At 28.2% G+C, this 22833-nt stretch overlaps 1 protein-coding gene across 4 annotated transcripts in view; it reads left to right on the top strand.

The window, feature by feature from the left end:
- LOC113550378 (gamma-aminobutyric acid type B receptor subunit 2) overlaps positions 1–22833 on the top strand; it is a 274638-nt gene that overhangs the window by 123325 nt on the left and 128480 nt on the right. For all 4 annotated transcript variants that reach the window (XM_026952151.1, XM_026952149.1, XM_026952150.1 and 1 more), the window contains one exon: positions 11550–11809. In XM_026952151.1, coding sequence (XP_026807952.1) covers positions 11558–11809 — 252 coding nt within the window. In that variant the 5' untranslated portion in view covers positions 11550–11557. The remainder of the gene's footprint in view (positions 1–11549; positions 11810–22833) is intronic.

Raw genomic sequence — 22833 nt, forward strand, 5'->3', positions numbered from 1 at the left:
GGCTCGGATGCCATGAGTAGGTACTTGTTCCAACCTGTTTGTTCATAATTTAATTTTGTAACAGTCCGTTCTATAAAATATTATGAGATGGATAATGAATTAAACACATATAGATAAATGAGTTTAAATAAAAAAAAACACAAAATATTACAATGTTTGAACAGCTCTTGATTACCTTTGGCGCTTGCCAATAATAAATTACCGTTAATAACCATGTTTATGATGCAATTATTGATGTACACCGACAGGATGTTATGTGTTGTGTTTTGCGTAAATAAACATGTTGTATTTATGTAGTTTTATAGGCGTGTGTTTGTGCATTGTGTATTTAATACATTTATTTTTACAAACGTAACAATTCGTAAATTTATTTTTAGAACACCGAAATATTAGTGTTATCAATAATTCTTAAGCATATCATACTTAAAGATAAAATAAATATATAATAAAAGTTAATTAGAACGTACAAAATATCAATCATTAAGTGTATTATTAAAATAATAGTTAATTACTCTTTTTCATGAAATAGTCAAATACGTTATATGTAATGAAAAAACACTATACATCTGCTATTATAATTTTTTTAAATAAATATCTAAACAATAAAAAAGATCAAACATGAGATATAGGCAGTTAATATACTGGTAAATTGATCGAAGAAGTTGATTGTATCTGTTATTTAGTTTTAGTATTAAATACAATTTTGGATGTTTACGATCAGAGACGACCATAATATATATATCTGTGTATGGGGTAGAACTATTGTATGGACTATTGTTTTAGAAGAAAGATTATCATGCTACTGCTTGGCACTTTTCATTCTCACTAATCCGTGTAAAGGACGATAAACCTAGGAAAAACCTTCATACAAATTATATATTATTGTATATATATACACACACACAATAATAAATACCATGGAATTTCAAGGCATTCCATAGGATTAAAGTTGATTATGGAACTAAAATAAAAATAATTAGAAATGGAAGTTAGTAAACGTCGAAAACAGATATAATAATAATCAATGTAATGGAGCTAAATCTACGCTAACGGAAATGACGGCAAATAGCTGCTATATGGTGTTTTTTTCTATTTCAATAGATGTTTTCATTTCGGTATTTGCAACATATAAACGTAGTTAAATACGCGTTGTATGACTAGGGATGAGTGTATTTTAATACATTGATAAAACACATATAGCTATTACACCTGTGTGGGATTATTAAGCAATATAAGTGAGTTACTACTATTAACATTTTAATTAAATTTAAATGTCCGTAATATACGATTATTGTGACCACTGAATTTCATACGCGTAATAATTTCAAAATCTACCGACACACGATAGTGTATTACCGGCACCGAAAATATTTTAGAAACATACATAAAACATCTTTCGTCCAAAATACAATTACGTTACGATGTGATAATGTTGGTCATCGACGTTCACAAGTGTACACGCTATAAAGATAAAATGCCGAAGAATAATGTCAAATCATGCTTTGATGGAAATATACTTTTTCGGACAGATATTACAGACACGAATAAATGACACGTCGATCCAACAAAAAGTGGCGTTACATAACAAAAAAAAAAATGGGAATGTAATTTTATCCGTCAAATAAAACAAATCATTCTATCATTCTGTATTTTGTTTAATTTTTCTCCACAACCATATCCAATGACTAATATTTATATGCTTCTACTAAATTATGTAAATCTAAGCTTACCATGGTTTAAAAAATAAAGCAACCTCACTCAAAGTAAAATTTTTTCTTCTCCGTCCTTAATCTCAAATTATATTTAAAAAGAAAAATGTTGTTTTTATTTTTATTATTATATTATTACGAATTCTTACTAGTTGTATAACCTCAATTTTACAGCTTTGTTGATAAAAATATATTTACGTCTTAGGTAGAACATGATGTTGCATTTGGTGTATTTTTGTTCAAGTATAAGAACTTAATTGGAAAATTGGCTTATCTGGAAAAATGAACGACAAAATATTTAAGCAGCACAGTTTTTTTACACAGTCAAACGATTGGTTCCGCGTACACCGTTTTTTTTTTTTTTAAGTCAATGTAAAAACATAACAGTTGGCGCCAATGCTAATAAAATAAACGCTTTAAATCATCTGTTCAAGGAAATGTTGCATCAAGACAAAGCTAAGAAATGGGAAATGATGCGTAAGGATTCGCAAACATTATAACCGTGTGATGACTAGGACAGCTGCGAAAGATGGACGAATTAAGCCTCAAATTAAAGGCGAGAGCTGTTAAATGAGCATGTTCCAACGCGATCTTGATAACAATATATTATTGTAATACGTACCGAGAGATTACCAGTAAAGAAAACAATGTGAAGCCTTAGGCGTGTTTGATAAACCTGTATTCAGACCTACTATACCTATATATATATATACGTAATTTGATAAACGATTGAAAAATATTTCTAGAAGGTGGCGTGTTGCTTACAATTACTGTCACAAACTTTCCTGTATTCATGCCCATTCTCTGGAAATTCTCGTCATGATGACCCATGAAAACAGTATTTATAATATTTCATAATATTACACGGTAATCTATATTATGAAATCATAAAAATATTTAATTTTTTTTTCAATTAATATATTTTATAAGTTAAAATTATATTATGTTCGAAAATAGAAAGCAATTATCTCACTAAGAACAATAACTGGAATATCACAAAAAAATTAATTTTAATATTTCGCTATTCAAATTTTCTAAAACTTATATATAGGAGTTTTTTTCGTTAATAACAGTGAAAACTCGATATCCAAAAAATTGATAGAAAGTTTATGTATTCGAAATAAAATTTTAACAAAATATGTAAATTGAGTACACGAATTGTTTTGAAATGTACATTGTAGACTCACTATTTGGAATTTAGTTGTTTTTTGTATTATTCTATTTGATTTATTGTTGTTGTTAGTTTTACATTCTGACAATCCATGAACTCCAAAAAGTTTTTTTCTGGACTATATTTAAAATTGAAATTAAACTCATCAAGTTAAAAAACAAAAAACAATTCAATAAAAAATGTTATCTTGAGTTAAATTATACAAAATGAATTTATGATTATACAACCACTGTAAGATTTTAATGCAAAATTCTTGAAATACACGCCAACTTACGTATAATAATATTTACAAAAGTTTTTTTTTTTATAATTTAAGAATTCGTGGTACTGATTTAGTAAGTCAAAACATTTATGGTCAAAATACTATAGAACTAAAAATGTATTACTTGTGTTTTCGCATGGTATAATATGTAACTTATAAAATATGGTACGTTATAATAGCATTACGCTTTAATATCAGTAATTAGATTTATTAATTTCATAAATAACTATCTAGTATCATCCCTGAAATCAAATGTAACAAATAAAATGGTCAGAAAAATTCGTAGTTTTTCATTATTTTATACATTCTCTGTGATACAAATCATTTTTATATCCCCTTATGATTATTTCAAATCTTTTAACTAAATTAGTTTTGACTTAACCACGGTTATATTTTACTGAACCTGCGGAATTTATTTAAAGCTACGTAATCTAAGTATAGTATCATGTTCCTAACATTGTTTCAGTTGTAAATTTGTACAGTGGTGAGTGGTTTTATAATAACGAAAAAGCTCATAATTTATTTTTTGTCTGTACATAAAATAGTATTTTTAACTGAATCCGTTTTCTTGAAATAAATTATTCCCGATGAAAGTAATAAAAGCTATTTCTTTGATATTTTATGAAATGGTTTAAGCTATAACCAAGAATTTTATGAAAATAGCATCCACTGTATAATAATGTAACTTTTGCATCGTCATGTGAAAAAAAAAAATAATAATACTTATATTTTTAACGTTAAATTAATGGTTACATAATGAAATGAAAAAAAAATTAATAAAATTATTCGTTATTGAACAGTAAATAAGGGAAGGATACACAAATTTAAGTGAAATAATATATTATTTTTACATGTATAAAGTAAGTATGTTTGTAACTGTGACATTATTAACATTTTACCATAGATTAGTATATAAAAATTACCGTATAAATATTAGATACGATATACATATAGGGATAAAGTGGGAGAAACGTAATAGATAATTATTGTTTAGACTAATAATATTATCAAGATTATTACATTTATAGCTTTCTTAGTTATCTGAAGTTGTGCGATAACAGTTTCAAACTAAAATATCAAAAACTATGCACGTGCATTAGTAAAAATGCATGTGTAATCATTTAGTAGATAATATTATCATCCCGTTATTTTATTTTAGAAATATTATTTTGTAATTTTAATATAGCTGTAGGTATACATTTATATAATGAATATACTCAAATTATACTAAGAACTACTATTACCCTTGTATAATATGTATCCAATACATTATCTTCACATTATTAAATAAATATTATCCCATACTAAGTATACTGTCCTCAATCAAGTAAGGCAAACCTAATAAAGATCGACTCGGACGATTCAATATTATATCTTGCATGTCCAGTGTTGTATAATATTGTAATTTTTTTTTTCTTTCTAAAATATGTTTAATTTGTTAAATATATGGGTTTGTATTAGAGAGAATGTTTTCAGACCGTTATTATGTTTATTTGAATAATAATTAGGTTACAAAAGTATTTTGAGTACATATATGTTTTCGAACTTTCAACGATATAATATCTCAATGGATTTTATTAAATTGTAGTAGCATTTTTCAACCTTTGTTGGCCACATGACTTGGGATATCTGCAGAGCGTAATAATACAACCATCGAGTAAAATATAAAAGGGTTGAGGGTTTTTTTAATTTTTTTGTCACTCTTTGTAAAATGAAATATGATATACTTTAAAAGGCACTAGCCTTTGATATTGAATCTGTTATTTTGTACCTGATTAATTTTTTTTTTTTTTTTTTTTTAATGCGTTCTTTAACTAGGTAGGAAAATAAAATAACCTATTTAAAATGTTTTTTTCGAGATTTTATACTAAATTGAGAAAAGTTATTAACTGTGATATTTTAACTTGAATATTTTTATATTAAAATGTTTTATTAATTTACATAGTCTGAAAAGGATTTAATTTTTAATTTCCGAATGAGTCTTATTCTTAAAATTTAATATTTATTGCTGACATTTAGTAAAGAATCCTTAATACTTTCATTTAGTTTATTTGTATATTATATTATACAACGAAAAGTTACTATGTTAAATAAATGTAAATAGAATCGATGTGGGTCGTTTCGATGTAAAATAATTACTTAAAATTAAAAAATACATATTTATTTATATCATTTATAAGGTAAACTTAATTATGCTCAAAATAATTAATTCAAAATCTAGAATTTACTATCTAGAATTCAAACGTCTAATCCCTATTACTTACCAAAGCTGTAATATTGAATAATAAATAAAATCATAACTACATATTATAATACAATGAATATAAAAATCAGTGTTTTATATTTGCGTAGACCAACAAAACGATAAAGTATGGATCATAACATTTATTTGAGTTTCGTGTAACCCAAAAAATTCGTGTGGTACAGCAACTTGTGTTAACAAGGGTATGGTATACCTATGTACATTATTGTCTTGCTGCAAAGTATGGTAAAGCAAAACAAGTGCGTCCAATATACCACCCGCGGATCTGTATCCCATCTGTTTCTTCTATTAATTATTTTTATACATAATAATTAAAAGCAATATGGTGATATCGCCTATTTTTTTCGTATGGGACAAATTAATGGCTAAAATCAGTGATCTGATAAAAAAATATTATACCGTTATATCATTATTAATTTTTTTATCTGAATATATTATAGAATGTTTTAAATATTATGATTATCACGACTGATAAATAATAATCCAACACTTATGCGGGACGGGAAAAGCAAAAAATATAAATACAAATACCTATTATTTAATAATGTTGACGTTGAAGACAGTATTGACATTGCAAAAAAACAAAATGATTTATTAAATAAAAGCTGTGCACATATTTTCAAATTCAATATTATATATTCTGTTTTTATCGAGTGCTAAATATTAGTTAATTTGTTTGGTAATTATTGACTTGAGTGAAAAAAATATGTCCTATAAAACTTCGGAATAAGCACGGATTTATAACGTAAACAATTAATAACTAAATATACCTACCTATATACCGGGGAGGGGGGGAGGCAAAACTTAATATTTGTGGCCCAGCCAAACTTTTTTCCTCGGTCAAACGCACCGGTACCGAGTAAAACCGATGATTTCCAAATCGAGACTAGCGGTACAATAACGATGTTATTAACGACGACGTGGAGATATCATCGTAATACACGATGATATTGGACGCGTTGACTAAGACGCCCGACGGTGCAGCAAACCGCACTTTTCAAACGCCACCGGCTGTGTTACTATATTATTGTATAATATATGCATTAATGCTTCTGACAGGATTATAATATCATATACACATATTGTATTTATAGACGCGTCATGACAGTCGCTGTGTGTTCAACGCGCGTAATCCGCTTGCTGCGTTTATAGACGAAGCGAACTGGGCCTTTTTAAGCCTCTTGTTGGTGTCGACGAAATTCTCGCTGTGCCAGTCAATTAAAACCGCGCGCTCGGTCACGATTTCCAAAATCTGATTACGGTATCATGCCATAAGCGCCGTACGCGTATTATGCTGTTGCGATATTACGTACTATGTAGACGACGAAGCTGATGTTTATAATGTTCGTGAAACGATAGTTGTAATGATAATAAATAACGATAAATAATAATACGCGAGTCGCGTTCTCAAAACTATATGGTACCTACTATTGTACTATTTTACGACCGATATATATATATATATAGTTAATAAAATAATCTCTTTTTATCACTAGACCATTCTTCTAGCGTGTATTATGTGCACACGTATGTCATAATATTATGACTTTTGAGTGATATTAGTTGCGACCAATGTGGCGTATCTTGGCGATACTATTGTGGTATCTCGTATTTAATATTATTATCAGTATCGCGAATAATATCATATTTTCGTTTACATATAGGTTAGTAGTGGGTATTTTAATGGTGAATACTTTATAATATTATTATTATCTAAGTAAATATTAATATTTAATTAAAAAAAAAAAACACATATTACATTATAATACATATACTCACAACATTTTATTTTGAGAAAAAAATCCGATTTTCTCAATATTTGGTAAACATGTTTATTGCGGATATAATATATGCTTAAAATGTACGGTTCTATAAAAAGGTCCTTAAAAATCTTAAACACGTACCAATACAGAGATATAATTTTAACCTCATACATTACCATAGTCCCACACATAATATTGATGGTTGACATATTATAGCACGTAGTTAAATTACCTAACAAATTATTATTATCTCATTGGATTGGATAATATTTAGAAATCATTTATTATTTTCACACTGGGCTTCTATTGTAGGTTCATCGATTTTATTTTTATTGTTTAAAAAAAAAAAATGACCTACTATAATGACATTAAGACTTAAAATAATTATATACGTCTACTTCTCACTTATTTGTAAAACGATATATTAATATTACGTTCTAAAATGGCCGCCAATTAATTTTATTTAAAATTTGAAAACAAATAATGTATTTTTTTAAACATTGACATCCATAACTTATCTAATTAAGCTGATAATTTATTGAAAACTTAGTATGACTTAGGCTGTATAAAGTTTTTTGAAACAAAACAACTATGCAATTTAAGTGTAATGAACAATAACTAAAATGAAAATGTTTATTTTAAAATATATGCAATATTGTTTTACGTCATATTAAATAAAATATTGCCTGTAATACTATTGTGCAAAACTCCTATTATGAAATTCGTATTCATTCCTACTAAGAACACAATACAAACCGTTTCATATATTATGAGCAAGTATAAATAATAATTGTACATTAATATAGATATTAAATATTAACATTTTTTTTAGACCTATTCTGTTATTATTTAAATATCAAATAATAATACTATAATAAAATTAATGAATAAAACCGTTGTTTTTTAGAGTTAAGAAATAGGCAGTGTACGTACAATACTAACGATCATGCGTATAATCATTACTTAAACAATCCAGAAACCTACAGAGATTTTTATTTGTTTTAGTGTTAAAGAACTTAAGAAACTCGAGTTCACCACAGAATGAAAAACAAAAATATAATGGTTATCTGATACCAATTTAATATTTTTTTATATTACCCATTATTTTAAAATTAAATGAATATTTTAAAATACATAACATTTAATAACAATGTAAATAAAATTTAATTTTTATGTATTGCAACATTTTGTGTTGTCTTGAAAAACACTACAAAATACAATAATTAATAATAAATAATATATTAAAAAATAAATAAATACTATTTATGATATAATTTCTATGATATTTATATTTTACACTTTCATTATATTTTTAATGGTTGTAAATTGCTTAATTGCTCGCTTCGGGGTTCCTCATAAGAGTAATAATAACGAATAATGTTATAATAATTACTAAAAGTTCGAAAAACAGTGAGTTGAAAGTCACTCGTTTATAGAATTAAAGAATGGGTCATGGTTTCTGAACCGAAATAAAGAGATAAAGAAATCATTAGATATAATATTTAAATTAAGGTGTGTAATTGCATAGATATTTTTTTTCAAAACGCATTTTCAATTTGTTTTCATTTTTCATCCTGCTGTAGTGTACTACCATTGTGTCTATTCGTTTAATTCATAATGAATAATAAGTGTAAAACACAATATTATTGTGGTAATAAGCTAACTAACTTAGGTGAAATCAATATAGCCCATGTTTAAATGATCAAGTAATGTTCATTTTTAATAATAAAATCGGTACACCTAACGCATAATATGTTTATATTTTACAATGACTGAATACAATTTCAAGATCCAGTAATCAAAGGAAATATTTTTTTTTATAGTAAACTATTTTTATTTAAATAAAAATATATTAATAAACAATAATCATATGTTTATACAGTTTTACCATGATAAAATGTATGGATTAAATAACCACTATAATTACAGGTACTGCAATATTTCTGATATGATCGTGTCCATAATAAATTTTACTAGTATATTAATAACTCTAAATCTCTTTTGAGCAAATCTTTCGTTACCGTCACCGTTTCTACTGCCGCTGTAATATTACTACTCTAACCTATTTTCCGCTACAACGCTTGACCCGATATATTATACCTGAATCTGCTGACCTAGTTGCCTATCTTAAACTTTGGTTCTTCTCGTGGATCGATTGAATTCAAATATCAGACCACTAAACCTCAGGTGTATACAATTTATCGAAATGTCATGACGATTTAGCGACTACGAACGATGCTTCGTGTGTAAATGGTGGCTATGACTCACAGGGTAACTACTGCTACCGCATCCAATCCACTTGTCAAATATGTCACACAGAAATTGTAATATTATTATAACTTGGAATAGCGACGACGGAACATTCAAAACTAAATAGTGGTTATCGAAGTATACGTCTGTCTTCACAGATCTAACATGATTAATGCAACACTAGGCAGAATATTAAATTAAACTATTTATGTATTACATATATTTTGAATATTAGTACTCATATACCAGTAGTTCATTTTTGTACGTCAGTCATCGACTGAATGGGGTGATTGGATAAATTAGTTTATATGAAAAAAAAAAAAAAAAACTAAAAAATAGTAATATTATTTCAGTTCATAGGAAAATTTCTTTAAAGTTATGTATAATTTTTAAAATTTTTTGAAATTTTTTCTAACCCGAGAAAACATGCAGCGAATAACTAATAAAATAGTATACTGTATATAAATAATTATATGAGTGGATAATGTTTTTTTTCCGATGTAATATTCCACAAATATGTTATTGTTGGTAATTTAGTATAAAAAAAAAAGTCAAGGTCATAGAACCAATTAATTTACTTTGAACACATTGGGATATTGTTTATATTAATATGAATTTAATACACAAAACACATACCTATTGAAAATTGATATAATATTGGATATATGAAATGAATCTTTAATAATAATAAAAAAAAAAATAATTAACAGAATGAATCAAATAAAAAAGATTAAAAGCTGTGCATGCGTACACATATTATATTTATGTGAATTATCATTTTTACTCGTTATTACTACTATGTATATGTAAAAACGTATTATTGTATTATGTATTCTTAAATCAATTTAAAATTAAAATAAATAATAACTGTAATAATTGCATTCATGTAATGTACTTAACAACGCGGTATCGTGAATGATGTCCTTAACATTGTTTTATTTAGTAATTAACGTTATCGTGTTCTAATTTATTGATGTAAGTTAAAACTCCACGTGAATGTATTATATGCGCAGTAGTATGGCATAGTAGCTACACACTACAAAGTGCATAATTATTGTGACGTCACACTACCGGGTTGCTGCTAAATATTAATTATTATTAACGGTCATCAGAAATGCAAATCTAATGAGTTTTCCTTCAACAATATGAAGTTATCCATTATTTATTAATCAACACTGAGATTTTCTAGCCGTATGAACCATCAGAAACATTTTAATTCGTAGGTAGCTTATGAAAGTCCCCTGTAGACATATTCGTTTTATTATACGATACGATATAATACGGCACACGTCATCATCTCCTCTTCTCCTATTGTAAAATATAAAAAAAAGTAAAAATAAAACGAGACAAAATAATACCGAAAATATAATAACGTAACGTTTTAGATTGTTACATAACGTTTCTGATTTTATCATTTTTATTTGTTTTTATTTAATTTTTTTTTTTTTTTTTGGTTGTTTCACTTTTTGATATTTGGTTTATGTGAACCTATTTGAACATCAAAAGGTAGAAGATAATTGAATCAACATTTGTTTTATACTGTCTCGTATTTTATAAGTTTTATGATATCTCATTTTATTTATTTATAAGATCTTATATATACGATTCTATGCGTTACCTCTCTATGTAGCTTGTATTCGATTATCATCACTTATGCGAATCACAATCAAATATCAATGCATTTTTTATTTTTAAATCATTACACCCAAGCTATATTGACTATATTATTTTTGAATAGATCAACTCCTAGAATTTGAACACTTTGCGGACGCGTGTTGAATACATAATCGGATGTTGTCTATCGATAATTATTGTGGTTTTTTTTTTTTAATAATATTTAGAACCATTCTCATTTTGCTATACATATTATTAAAACACAATCGATATACATTCGCATACGTCTACAAAGTCTGTTATTCAATCGAACATAACATTATATTATTATTATAAATACGAGTATACGTGTACGTAATCGTGCTTCGATGTAATGTAAATATTTGTAAAATGTGTGTTATGCGAAATACAGAGCGGGCCCGCCCGTTACATGCCGAACGAGTTATTCGGTTGGTAATCGTATTGTAATAATATTATAGAATTGCTGTTAACGTGTATCCGTTGTCTCGTGTTGCAGGATTTAGGATGAGGTCGTGGTTGCTGCTGATGGCGTGGTGCGCGGCCGCCGCCGTCGGTCAACGGCCCACGCCGAACAAGCGACACGACGTCTACATTGCCGGCTTCTTCCCGTTCGGCGGTCGCGTTTCCGGCAGCATACCCGAGGGCCGCGTCGGCCGTGGCGTCATGCCGGCGGTCAAACTGGCCGTCGATCACATCAACGAGAACCCGACGCTGTTACGCAACTACCGGTTGCACGTTTGGTGGAACGACACACAGGTAAGCACGCCCCCCCCCCCCCCAAAATTCACTGTATACAGTATATCATAGACGACTTGCTTTATTATTTTGCCTTCTGTGTTGGGTACCTAAGCGTAAATTATTTCAAAAGTGTTAAACGCGGCGTAGTGGGGGGATACCGCGGATAGCCGATATACCGTTTAACGCGAGGTTAGGCGCTGCAGCCACGATAGTTTCTAGAGGATTACGGAAACGGGCGGGATCGATCTCGGGAAGTCTGGAGGTTTCCGGCGGCGACACTGACACCGCGACGAATAAAAACGATTAAAATTAATATTTGTATAACAATAGGGGGCCAATGTAGATTATGCCGAAATAGATATTTGTCAGTGTTCGGTTTGCCGATCACACGAGAACCGTTTCAATATTACTGATATCAACGTGCTATATATTCACTTACCTTTAGAAGGAATTGAGGCCTGCGGCTGAAAAACAGACTTCTAACCTCTAGTTTAGTACATCGTTTGTTATTGATTCAACCCCCTTATTAGTACGTGATCGAGTAAACTTGCTGTCATATATCTTATTTCAGCCGTTAAATTCGGTTTTCCGAATAATTCCAGTACTCCGGTCTTCGGTGTTAGATCTAATTATGTATTTAAGTCTTTTTATTTTATTATATATATAAACCTTTTTTTTTTTTTTTGGTCTGTAAATCTATCTTTCTAAGAAATTCTATCTCCGTGACAACTAGTTTTTTTTTCCATCTCCCCGAGTTGTGGGCCATGTTTCCATATTTCGCATTCATTGGTCTCGCTCTTGTTTAATATAAATATATTTAGTATACTCACATGCGTTTCGTTTTCGAATGATTACATATAACATTATTAATCTAGTTGACTCCTGAACACGAGTCTATAATATTTCATTCTGACAGTGCTTTGGTATTTTGGACTTCGCTTTGCCTATAACTTTTATATTTTATTTGCATCACGCAAATATAATGGAGTTCTGAGCAGGATTATTTCGGTTTGTTATTGATGTTGTTGTTGTTGTTGCATTTTGCGGGAGATACTGAAGGCGCAGTCCACCGAACATGATACCGTGTACCTTAACTGAACCGATGTAGGGTAATCGACTATATACGGGGTGTACTTAAATGAAGCGTATAGAGCCGTATACGGGCTGAACTCTATTATTTATAATGTAATAATTATATACGTATAACCTGCGATCGCAAAATCTAGTTTTATGTTTATCAATCGTGTTACCTGTACGAGAAGGTATATTTTTTAATGAAATCCATTTTTTCCTTCAAATGTATTCTTGGTTCAGACCCTCAAATCCTTTGAATTTCTAGTCTATACTTATAAATAAACTATAAATTTAATTGTTTTTCTCTTAAAATTAATCTGTTAGATAATGTATAAGATTAAAACATAATACACCTGTGTAGAGTTTGTCATTTTATTTTACAAAAATCGTTATGTGTCAAATAAAATATGTTCCGATAAATATTAAACCCACATAAAAGGCGTATGGAAAATACACAATTTTTAATTTGAAAAAAAAAATCTTATGTACCTGTAGTATCGTACGAATAAAGTGCGTGGGGGGCGTATGGACGCAGCATTAACACGCACTAACCCATGTCATACCTACGCTATAGTCATGGAGGTACCTCCTAATCGATTTATTTAATGCAGCACACATGACATGCATACAATAATATTTCGTCGCGGTGCGCTTATGATACTTTATCAATAAACCGTCTGATGTACATAACAATATGTATAATACACGCATAATCGTTATCAAAGACGTGCGTAGTCGACGCGATGTGTTACGCGCGTACACATAATGCCTATACCGTTATCGTAATATTATGTATTACTATAAAATACGTTAGCCCGGGAACGGTATATTATATATATATATATATATAAACTTGCGTTGGACCATAAGCGGTAGGTACCACAATTAGTTCGACACAGGCGCGTGCGCACAAAGCACATTGTACGTGCACGTATTAATATATTGTTTATCCCGTTTGAAAACTATTAACGAACAATGCAGCGAATCCGCCGGGGTAGAAATCAAACACAACCGGCAAGAAACGAAATCGATACTGTGACGAGCGTATCTATAATAATAAACGCGCCGCGGGAACACGGTGTATTATACGTATTATAATTCACATATATATATATATATATATATATATACATTGCGATGGCATGCCGGTTAACTTCATTAATAACTAAACATATATACATGTAAACGCGTGCGAGTATAATATAATAGTGTATACCTTATATATATATATATATTTATATGTACTATATATACGTATAACAAATGTATATTATGTAATATGCTATTCGCCCTGTATTATTATTATATTACGGTAAACGGCTTTAATGCAGATTACAATATATTATTATTATTATTATCATTATTATAACGGTATAGATCCGTCGAACTTTTCGAAACCAGACGACGGGTAGAATCGTCTATAAGCTGGTTATTGCTGTTATGGGGGTAATAACGAATAAAAAAAATCGCGTGGCGGATATGCCTATAACAACATGTTTTATTTGACTATTCGATTTAATTATTTTTTTTTTTTTTTTTACCCCGCCCAACTACAGTCCACAGCGCCGTTTGTTGCGGCAGTCGTATTACAATAACTTGTAAAAATGACCGTCGTGTCAACAACATGATTATGGATATAAAAGCTAATAACCGAAGCACCGGACACAATAATCATAACATGAATGTAACCCTGTATTATGTATGTATACCCATATTGTGTATTGTGTGATTTGTTATCCGTTACCTACGGGCTACGTTTAATCAAATCGTATATTATAATAAACAACAATCGGTATAATATACAGTATTTGAAAAACACGCTGTTGTAAAAATGCGATTTAATTGTTATTATCACGGCCAGTAAAATAAAATAACAATCATAGCAGTTTTCTGAATTTTAAAAACTTATCTATTATAACAGTTACTGGCAGCAGCACACTATTTGAAATCGGCGCGTTCTAAATTGAACAAAAATTGCCTATACACCACGCCGACCAAACGATACGAATAATAATAATGAGAATAACAAAATTTGTTTTCCAAACTAAAAAAATTAAGTTTTGTTTGTTATGCGCATTTTAAATTTTAAATTATTTTACCAATTATTTAAATATGTTGTGAAAACCTGTAACATTATTTTTTTATAGTTTTAAAATAAATATACGTAATATTGGTTAAAAAATAAAAAAATGTTTTGTTAAAAACAAAATAATGATGAAAATAATAAAACAGTGTTAAAATTACTCGTGCAACATAAACATAAGTAAGTTTTTAAACAATATTACTAAGTAAATGAATAAATAATACATTTTTAATATCGATCTTTATAATTTGCATTTATTCATTATATTTAGTACTCAGTAGAAAATATTTAAAAGCAGTAACGTTATTTATCTATAGGAAATTAAACATTATTTTAAATTCAAAACACAGACTACAGGATACGCGGGGGCATAGCATAAATTTATCTGATACGAACTAATGTTCGAATTACCAGACAATCATCTAGCAATTACAAATTACATTGTCTAACAGGTAAAGTCGACGTATAATTTTTAGCTTTCCTGTATTTATTTCAATTAAACATCTTTGAATATTATTTGCGTACATCCGTTATCGGTGTATTAATTAACTATGATGTTTACGTACAAATAATATTATTGCAACTGAATTCACAATTGCCCCTTTCCCGGGATTAGGTTAGTAGATAGAAGTTATGTTATCCTTGGTCGCAACATGCCAACAAATACATATTATACTTACATTATAAACTCATGTAATTTAAGTATATGCTATATTATACACACAATACAGTAGAGAATACATTCGTATCATAACACTAACAATTAAGGTAGTCGCCGATAAATAATATACTTTAGAATTTTAAATAAAAGTAACACTGTGCTGTGCGATTAAATCCAATGATCGGTTCGTTATTACCACGTGTAAAAAAATACATTACTACGGTTCTGCCTTCCTCTCAATTACTGATCGATTTCATATATCTTTTCACCAACCCATTTTTTATTCACACTTCCTCTTTTTCTATGAATTTATTTTTTATTCTACAACAGCTATTGTTTTTTATATTATCTACTTTATTAATTGCACACTTTACGCATGCATCGACAGTTAAAAATTTCGTCTCCTCAGTACAATCTATATTTGTATACTATTTATTTTTAGTGTATATTAAATAGTTTTATACCTTGTATGGGGATGGTTTACATTTTTAAAAACTGAGGACATAAAAATGTAGTTGCGGTTTTATTTTGTTTAAACAAAAAGCGATTACTGTGATCTTCGGTAGTGTAATGACTTTTGATATCTCCAAAATATGAGTAAGCATAATGAGGTTGATCACGATCATGTCTGATCGATGGTAGGACTAGATATGAATGAAAAAAATATAATATGTACATATATACATATATATTTCATAGCGATCTAGAAAAGGAAGTGTGGAATAGAATTAAATAAGTCGCTTTTCCATGTGTACAATTATCAAGTAACGTTGAAAAATTATCCCGTAAACTCTGCAGTTTTTTTTTTTGTTGAATTCAACTTCAATCGGCAAAGATAAATTTCTGCAGGTAACTCTCCGGTAAAACTTTTTTCATAACTAAAGTTTTTAGTTTTTACGATATTATTATCGTTTTAAAATAAACTTCTGTTAGCCTACAACCGGCTATTTTAAAGTAGCTCAGCATGGTGTCGAAAAACACGTATCCCATGAAAATACGGTTAAAAGTTTTGTATTGGTTTCGCTAAAAGCAAATATATATAGGTATTACATATTTCTGGACTTATATGGCATCACACACATTCTGAAAATAATAAACGTATATTAGTGACGAGAAATGACCTGGCTGTCTCACGTTTGTTTTCTCCAACGTCTGCTTCAGATTTATTCTTTTCTATTTATGTGCAGATTCTAACAAACAATATTTTAAATAATTTTCTTGATTAAAAATTAAATTATTAGCGCTACCGTTGCTTGATATTTTTTTGTATGCTAAATGTTGAGCAGTATTTTAGGTATGTTATACCCGACAAAGGATGCAACTTTAAAAACAACTAAGTTTGTTATTAATTTGATCAGTTCTCCTCTATAATTCAAAACATAATTAAATTCTTCTTAATTAATGGTTCACCCGCAATCGTGATATATGTAAAGACAAAGTTGGGTTAAGAAAATAACTATAGTAATTTTGAATGACATGTGTTTCTTTTTTAGTAATTTTTTAAAGTATGTTACTTATTTAATATATTAATTTTGAATATTGCGATTAGTCATAAAAGAAAAAAAAAATCAAACAATCTTAAATAACATTTATATTCAATAACCATTAATTGTATTTAAAACGCATTGTTCAATACGTCTTAAGAACTAAAATCTTCCATAATTATTACATTATTTAAACACTTGTAATAAAAAACAATATATATTAATTTTGTATTTAACGTAAACATTGTAAATTAAAGCTTGTCAAATAATCTAACGCAAGACATTATATCCTACTATTTTTCCATGTACATGGTATAACATGTAACACTAATTTTTCATTTTTTTTTTGAGCATAGTAATATGGTTTTATTTTTTCTACACATAATACAATTAATAATGTAACTGGTTTTATACAAAAATGAAGATAATTTTAAGATTTTCAAAAATTAATATTATTAACACGTGAAAAGTGAATTATTATGCCAATATAGTATGTATATGATGAGGTACACATTGAAAAGGTTACTGAGTAAACAAATATAATTTTCAACTGGCTTCGTTTTTTGCCACAAAACATACAGGGGTTGATTGAAATCGAACATACCCGACAAACACCTGTTATATATAATATATAAAAAAAACATTCAAAAAGCAATTATTTTATATTAACCGAGTTGCATGTAGAGTTGGTAATCCTTCTATGTTTTCGAGTTATTTCATTAATCAGACGAATATGTTCTCGGCCTCTCGGGTACTACTGATATACAGAGTTTACTAAGTATTATAATGTTCTCATCTAATTGTATCCTTAAGTATTACGTTTATACAAGTGGTACAGGAGCACTTAAATACCATATTTTTAAATACATAGATTAAAAAAAATTAAAGTGTACCATATTAAATGAAAAATCAACTATTTTATTTTACATTGTTAATCTGAATTATTTTTTTGAAAATGATGATAAATTTCAATTCAAATTAGTGACTTTTAAGTAATTTTACTTAATGTACTTATCAAATCAAATAGTCATAAATAATAATTTTGCATATAAAATAATAGTAGTTACAATATTTAGTTAAGTACTTATTAGTTATCGTTTAATCAGTTATTCTACTCGGACAATTTTTAAAATAACAGAATTGTAACAAATTAATAAATTACTATAACTTTGAAATGTCTAATATACGTCTATATCTTTTACATCTTCTAAGCTTTTATAACCCACCAAGTTCATCTTGTCACTCAGTATTTGTTATGGTTTAAAAAGCTGTGATTCAAAAACTATATTTAGTATATAAAAAAAACTATTATAGTTTTTGAAAAAAAAAATTGAACGGTCACCGAGTGCCAAAATTAACTTCATATGTTTTACAATGGAAATTTATTGCACTTAGTAATTTATTTTTTAAATCTATTGTTAAAATAAAAATATTAATATATAATATATTAACTTTTTTATTCGTCTGGGGAAGGGATGACCTAAAGTCCTAAAACTAATATGGCATTATTTAATATTAATATTGTGACTAACGCGAAGTCTTACATGAAATACGGCATATTATACGCACACAATCCACATATTATAATACCCATTTATACTATATTATAAAACGACACTACTTATAATCGTGTTTATGATTATTTTACATAATATTATGGATTATGTATTCCAGCTGCATCGGGTAATGGTCATATTTTGGTACCTACTTGAAACTTATCGCCATATAATATCTATAATATTATTATAATGTATATTTTATAGCAGAAGAAAAGTGTGGGACATTTTTAACACAACCAACCTACGGCGAACTACAGTAATAATAATGCGCGTCCACATTTTCGTTGCATACCTTGGGATCAGGTGCTGTTTTTCGAAAACGTATGAGATGTTTAAGTGGTATCGTATATACGGGGCGCGTTAAACCCAGCATTCTTAAACGCTATGTACGGCGAGCCTGTTTGCTGTTTTATAATATTATTATTTCACTTTTTCTCCTTCTCGCAGAGGGCTAATAACGTGCACAACTATTTATCGCATTATGTCAGAAAAACTGTGCGTATATAACCGCCATAAGCACAACGATATAGAGTGTTTGGTAATGGGGTGATTTTTTTTTCACGTGACTAGTGTATGAGCTTGGATATAATAATTCGTGATGCATGATCAAAATAAAAACCTCTACCCCTCTACCTAGTACCTAGTTATATGATATTATGATTATTTTTAAAGCCTATGATTTTAATAAAACGTCAGTAACACATTTTTAACGAAGTCTTAATTAATCGTTTTCATATTTTATACATTTATATATATATATATTATATTAACCTAACTTATTTAAGTATATCATGATATTAAGTCTGTAAATTTTTTTCATAATTAACACTTAAACTGTAGTTAATTAAAAAAATGAAAATAAAAAAAAACACTTATAGTGCGATATAATGTATTAGAATAGTTTGCACGTGTAGCCGGTAAGTAAGAATACGTTGAAATCCCATAAATAGTACGAACCGCCAGATTTAAAGTTATGGAAGCATCTAACTCGGCGAACATAACAGTCAATAACTGTGTAAATTCGACATTATTATACAAAATGAATAATTAAACTGTACACCGCGTGGTCGTATAATATTATAATAATAGATTGTAATGCTCGCGATAATAAATGTTTATTTTATCAAAGAATATAACATTATTGTTTTGTCGATGGTACGGAATCGCGTGTCTGCATCATATCCGTCGATAAACACTGTCGGCTGTTATACGAATATCCAAATCGGTACTCGGCGGATGTAATGATTGCATTGTAATATATTGAGTATTCAATCGTCCAAGTAGCGAATTAAAATATACCCAGACGAACGTGCATATTTTGCATATCCAATTTGCCCTTTATCTCTTCAATTCCAAGGAATACATATTCCGAAACTTCGTTGACAATAAAATATCTTATTGACATTGCGGCTCAATAAACGACTGACTTGTGGGGCCTTCGTGTTGAATCGCAAAGAAAAGGGTACAACTGTCAATTACATTTACTAAACCCAATTATAAAATCAAAGGTCTCGATTCGCACATTACTCAAGTAAGTATATGCAAACTCTATTTCAAGTTTTAAAGTCCCTGTATTCATAGATTTAAATTGTGTCGGTCGTGCAGTCTCGGGAATATCGAGAATACGTATTAAATAATAACTATTCGACTTCACAACCATTCAAAAATCAAAACCTCATTATACTAATCCATAAAAGTCGCAAATATCATAATATTATTATTTACAAGACGATTTATTAGATTTTGTGATTTTTATCATGATATGACATACACTGTCTACCCGACATAAAGTAATTGATTATATCGATCGCGTATGTTCAGGTTTTTAGACCCACTAATAAGACCGTCAACTCGGTCTGGCGTCTTTGAACTGCCTCTATATTCCACTTGTATTTTAGAATCTACCCTACACCTTATGCTCCGATATTCTTTTGTTGCAAAACTTTCCTTTCCATTCTAGGTCTCCCGAAAGGTTTTTTTCTCCAATAGATTTTCTCGTCACTATTAATAGTGAATTTTGGTTTCTAAATAAATGACCAGACCTTGTAGTCTTTTTTAAAAAAAAAATCTTTTATGTATTGTTGTTGGATAATAGTGTTGTTGGACCTGGCATTTTTTGCTTTATCTTTTTCCAATCTCCGCCATTATACTGTCACTCTCTGCCACAGTGAACATATTCTGTTAGGTATTTTATTTTTGCAGAACTTACTCTTTTTCTGTTAAAATTTATTACGGTTATAATATAATAGGTTACATTTTAAGAATAATATATAAAATAAATCTAGTCTATATTTTTTAAATTTAAATTTTACACTATATATGACTAAATCCAATAACATATATGACTATATGAGTATATATTTTTTAACACAATTACAATTTTTATGAATCAACAATATTATGAACGTGTATAAAAATCTACCGATTAAGGTGTATTGTATTTATCACATTGTATTTATAAAAAATTCGTTGTAGTACTGTACTTGATATTTAATTAAGTTAAAACAATAGTTATTATACGTATTATACGTATAATCTTAGATAAATAAGTTTTATTAGATTTGTTTTAATTGAAAATAGAATTTTTATTTGATTACATTTTATAGAAATTCTAAAACCAAAAGTGAAATATTGTTATTTACGGGGCTATTTACGCACTTTAAGTTAAATGATTTGATGACAAAAGTTTTTTCTAAGCATTATTTACTATGTATAATTTTTATAATAATTATGTAACAATCATTCAACTAATACAATGTTTAAATTTAAGACATTTAATAAGTTTTTTGTAATTCAAAAACATTTTTCATGGGAATTTGAAAGTTTTATAAACACTATTATACTTTATATAGGTACGCACTGCACAATAACATTTTAAAAACATTTAGTATTAGTTTAACTATTATATTATACTGCTGCCTATTTATACCAAGAAATTGTTTATACCATTTTATGGTAAGTAAAAATTGACTAAAAAAATAATAATAATTATAATAATATATAAACTATTATTGTACAATAATTCCAATAATTTCAGCAAAAATTAATTCGTTCAACGTTACTGTATTAATCTATTAATAATATAATAATATGCTATAGTAGGTATAGCAGTATAAATAGGTTATAAATTATACTTAGTAATGTAGGTTGACGGACCGTCTTCGCTCAAAATCGTTTTTCGTATGCAATGATTAATCATTGAATTTAAATTTAACATATACATTTCAATGACTTACTGAATAACGACTAACGATATACACTCGACACCTACTGTACAACAAAGCGGTTATCTACATTTCTTCTTTTAGATTCTAAGCGAATCGGTAATGAATTGATTTTACAACGATGTATTTTTGTTTGTTTGTCATCATCTTTTGGGGCAGTAAAAATGCTTCGATTTAAAACAAAAATAGGTTGATTTCTGATAGCAAAGTGAATTTATTTGGTACTTCGGGAAGTCAAAAATTTATAAGTGGGAAAAACAAAAAAAACAAAATTAATAGGAATTTTTACGAAATTTCAATTTTTAATTATAAAATGTATTTTGTTTATATAGTGTGACTCGAAAATTAATTATTGTAGCTACTTTAAATTTTCACCAAATATTTATGATATCATTTTTTAGTTTCAAAATATTTTTGTTATTTTTGAGCAAGGTATATGCATGAAAAATCATTATTTTTTTTCAATTTTTTTTTTTTTAATAAATTTCATTATTTTTTATAAATGTCTATATATATATTAACTATTTATATTATAAATCTATTTTTACTAATTTACAGTATTTATAGAAAGATGTTATTAGCTTTTTAGTTATATAAGTTTATATCGTATGGTAAATATATATATATTAATTATATTAATATTAATATTATATATTCAATATTTTCGGAGAAAATTATATGATCTACCGTAGTATTAAAAGTAAAATAAATGACTTAAATAGCTTTTATATGTATGTATAAAAAAAATATATCGTGAAATATAGTCTGATATAGGCTGACAGATATTTTCCACTCAGTATCGTTTTTCGTTTACAATGATATATTATTTAATTTAAGCGGTACCCTCTTGCCTACCTTTTTATATATTATTATTATATGTATAGATTAAGATAGGCATGTTATAATTTTTTTAATTGTGATAAATAACAGTATCTTATATTTTATTTGTATAGGGGT

Source organism: Rhopalosiphum maidis, chromosome 4 (genome assembly GCF_003676215.2).
Source record: "Rhopalosiphum maidis isolate BTI-1 chromosome 4, ASM367621v3, whole genome shotgun sequence".
Classification (NCBI taxonomy): domain Eukaryota; kingdom Metazoa; phylum Arthropoda; class Insecta; order Hemiptera; family Aphididae; genus Rhopalosiphum; species Rhopalosiphum maidis.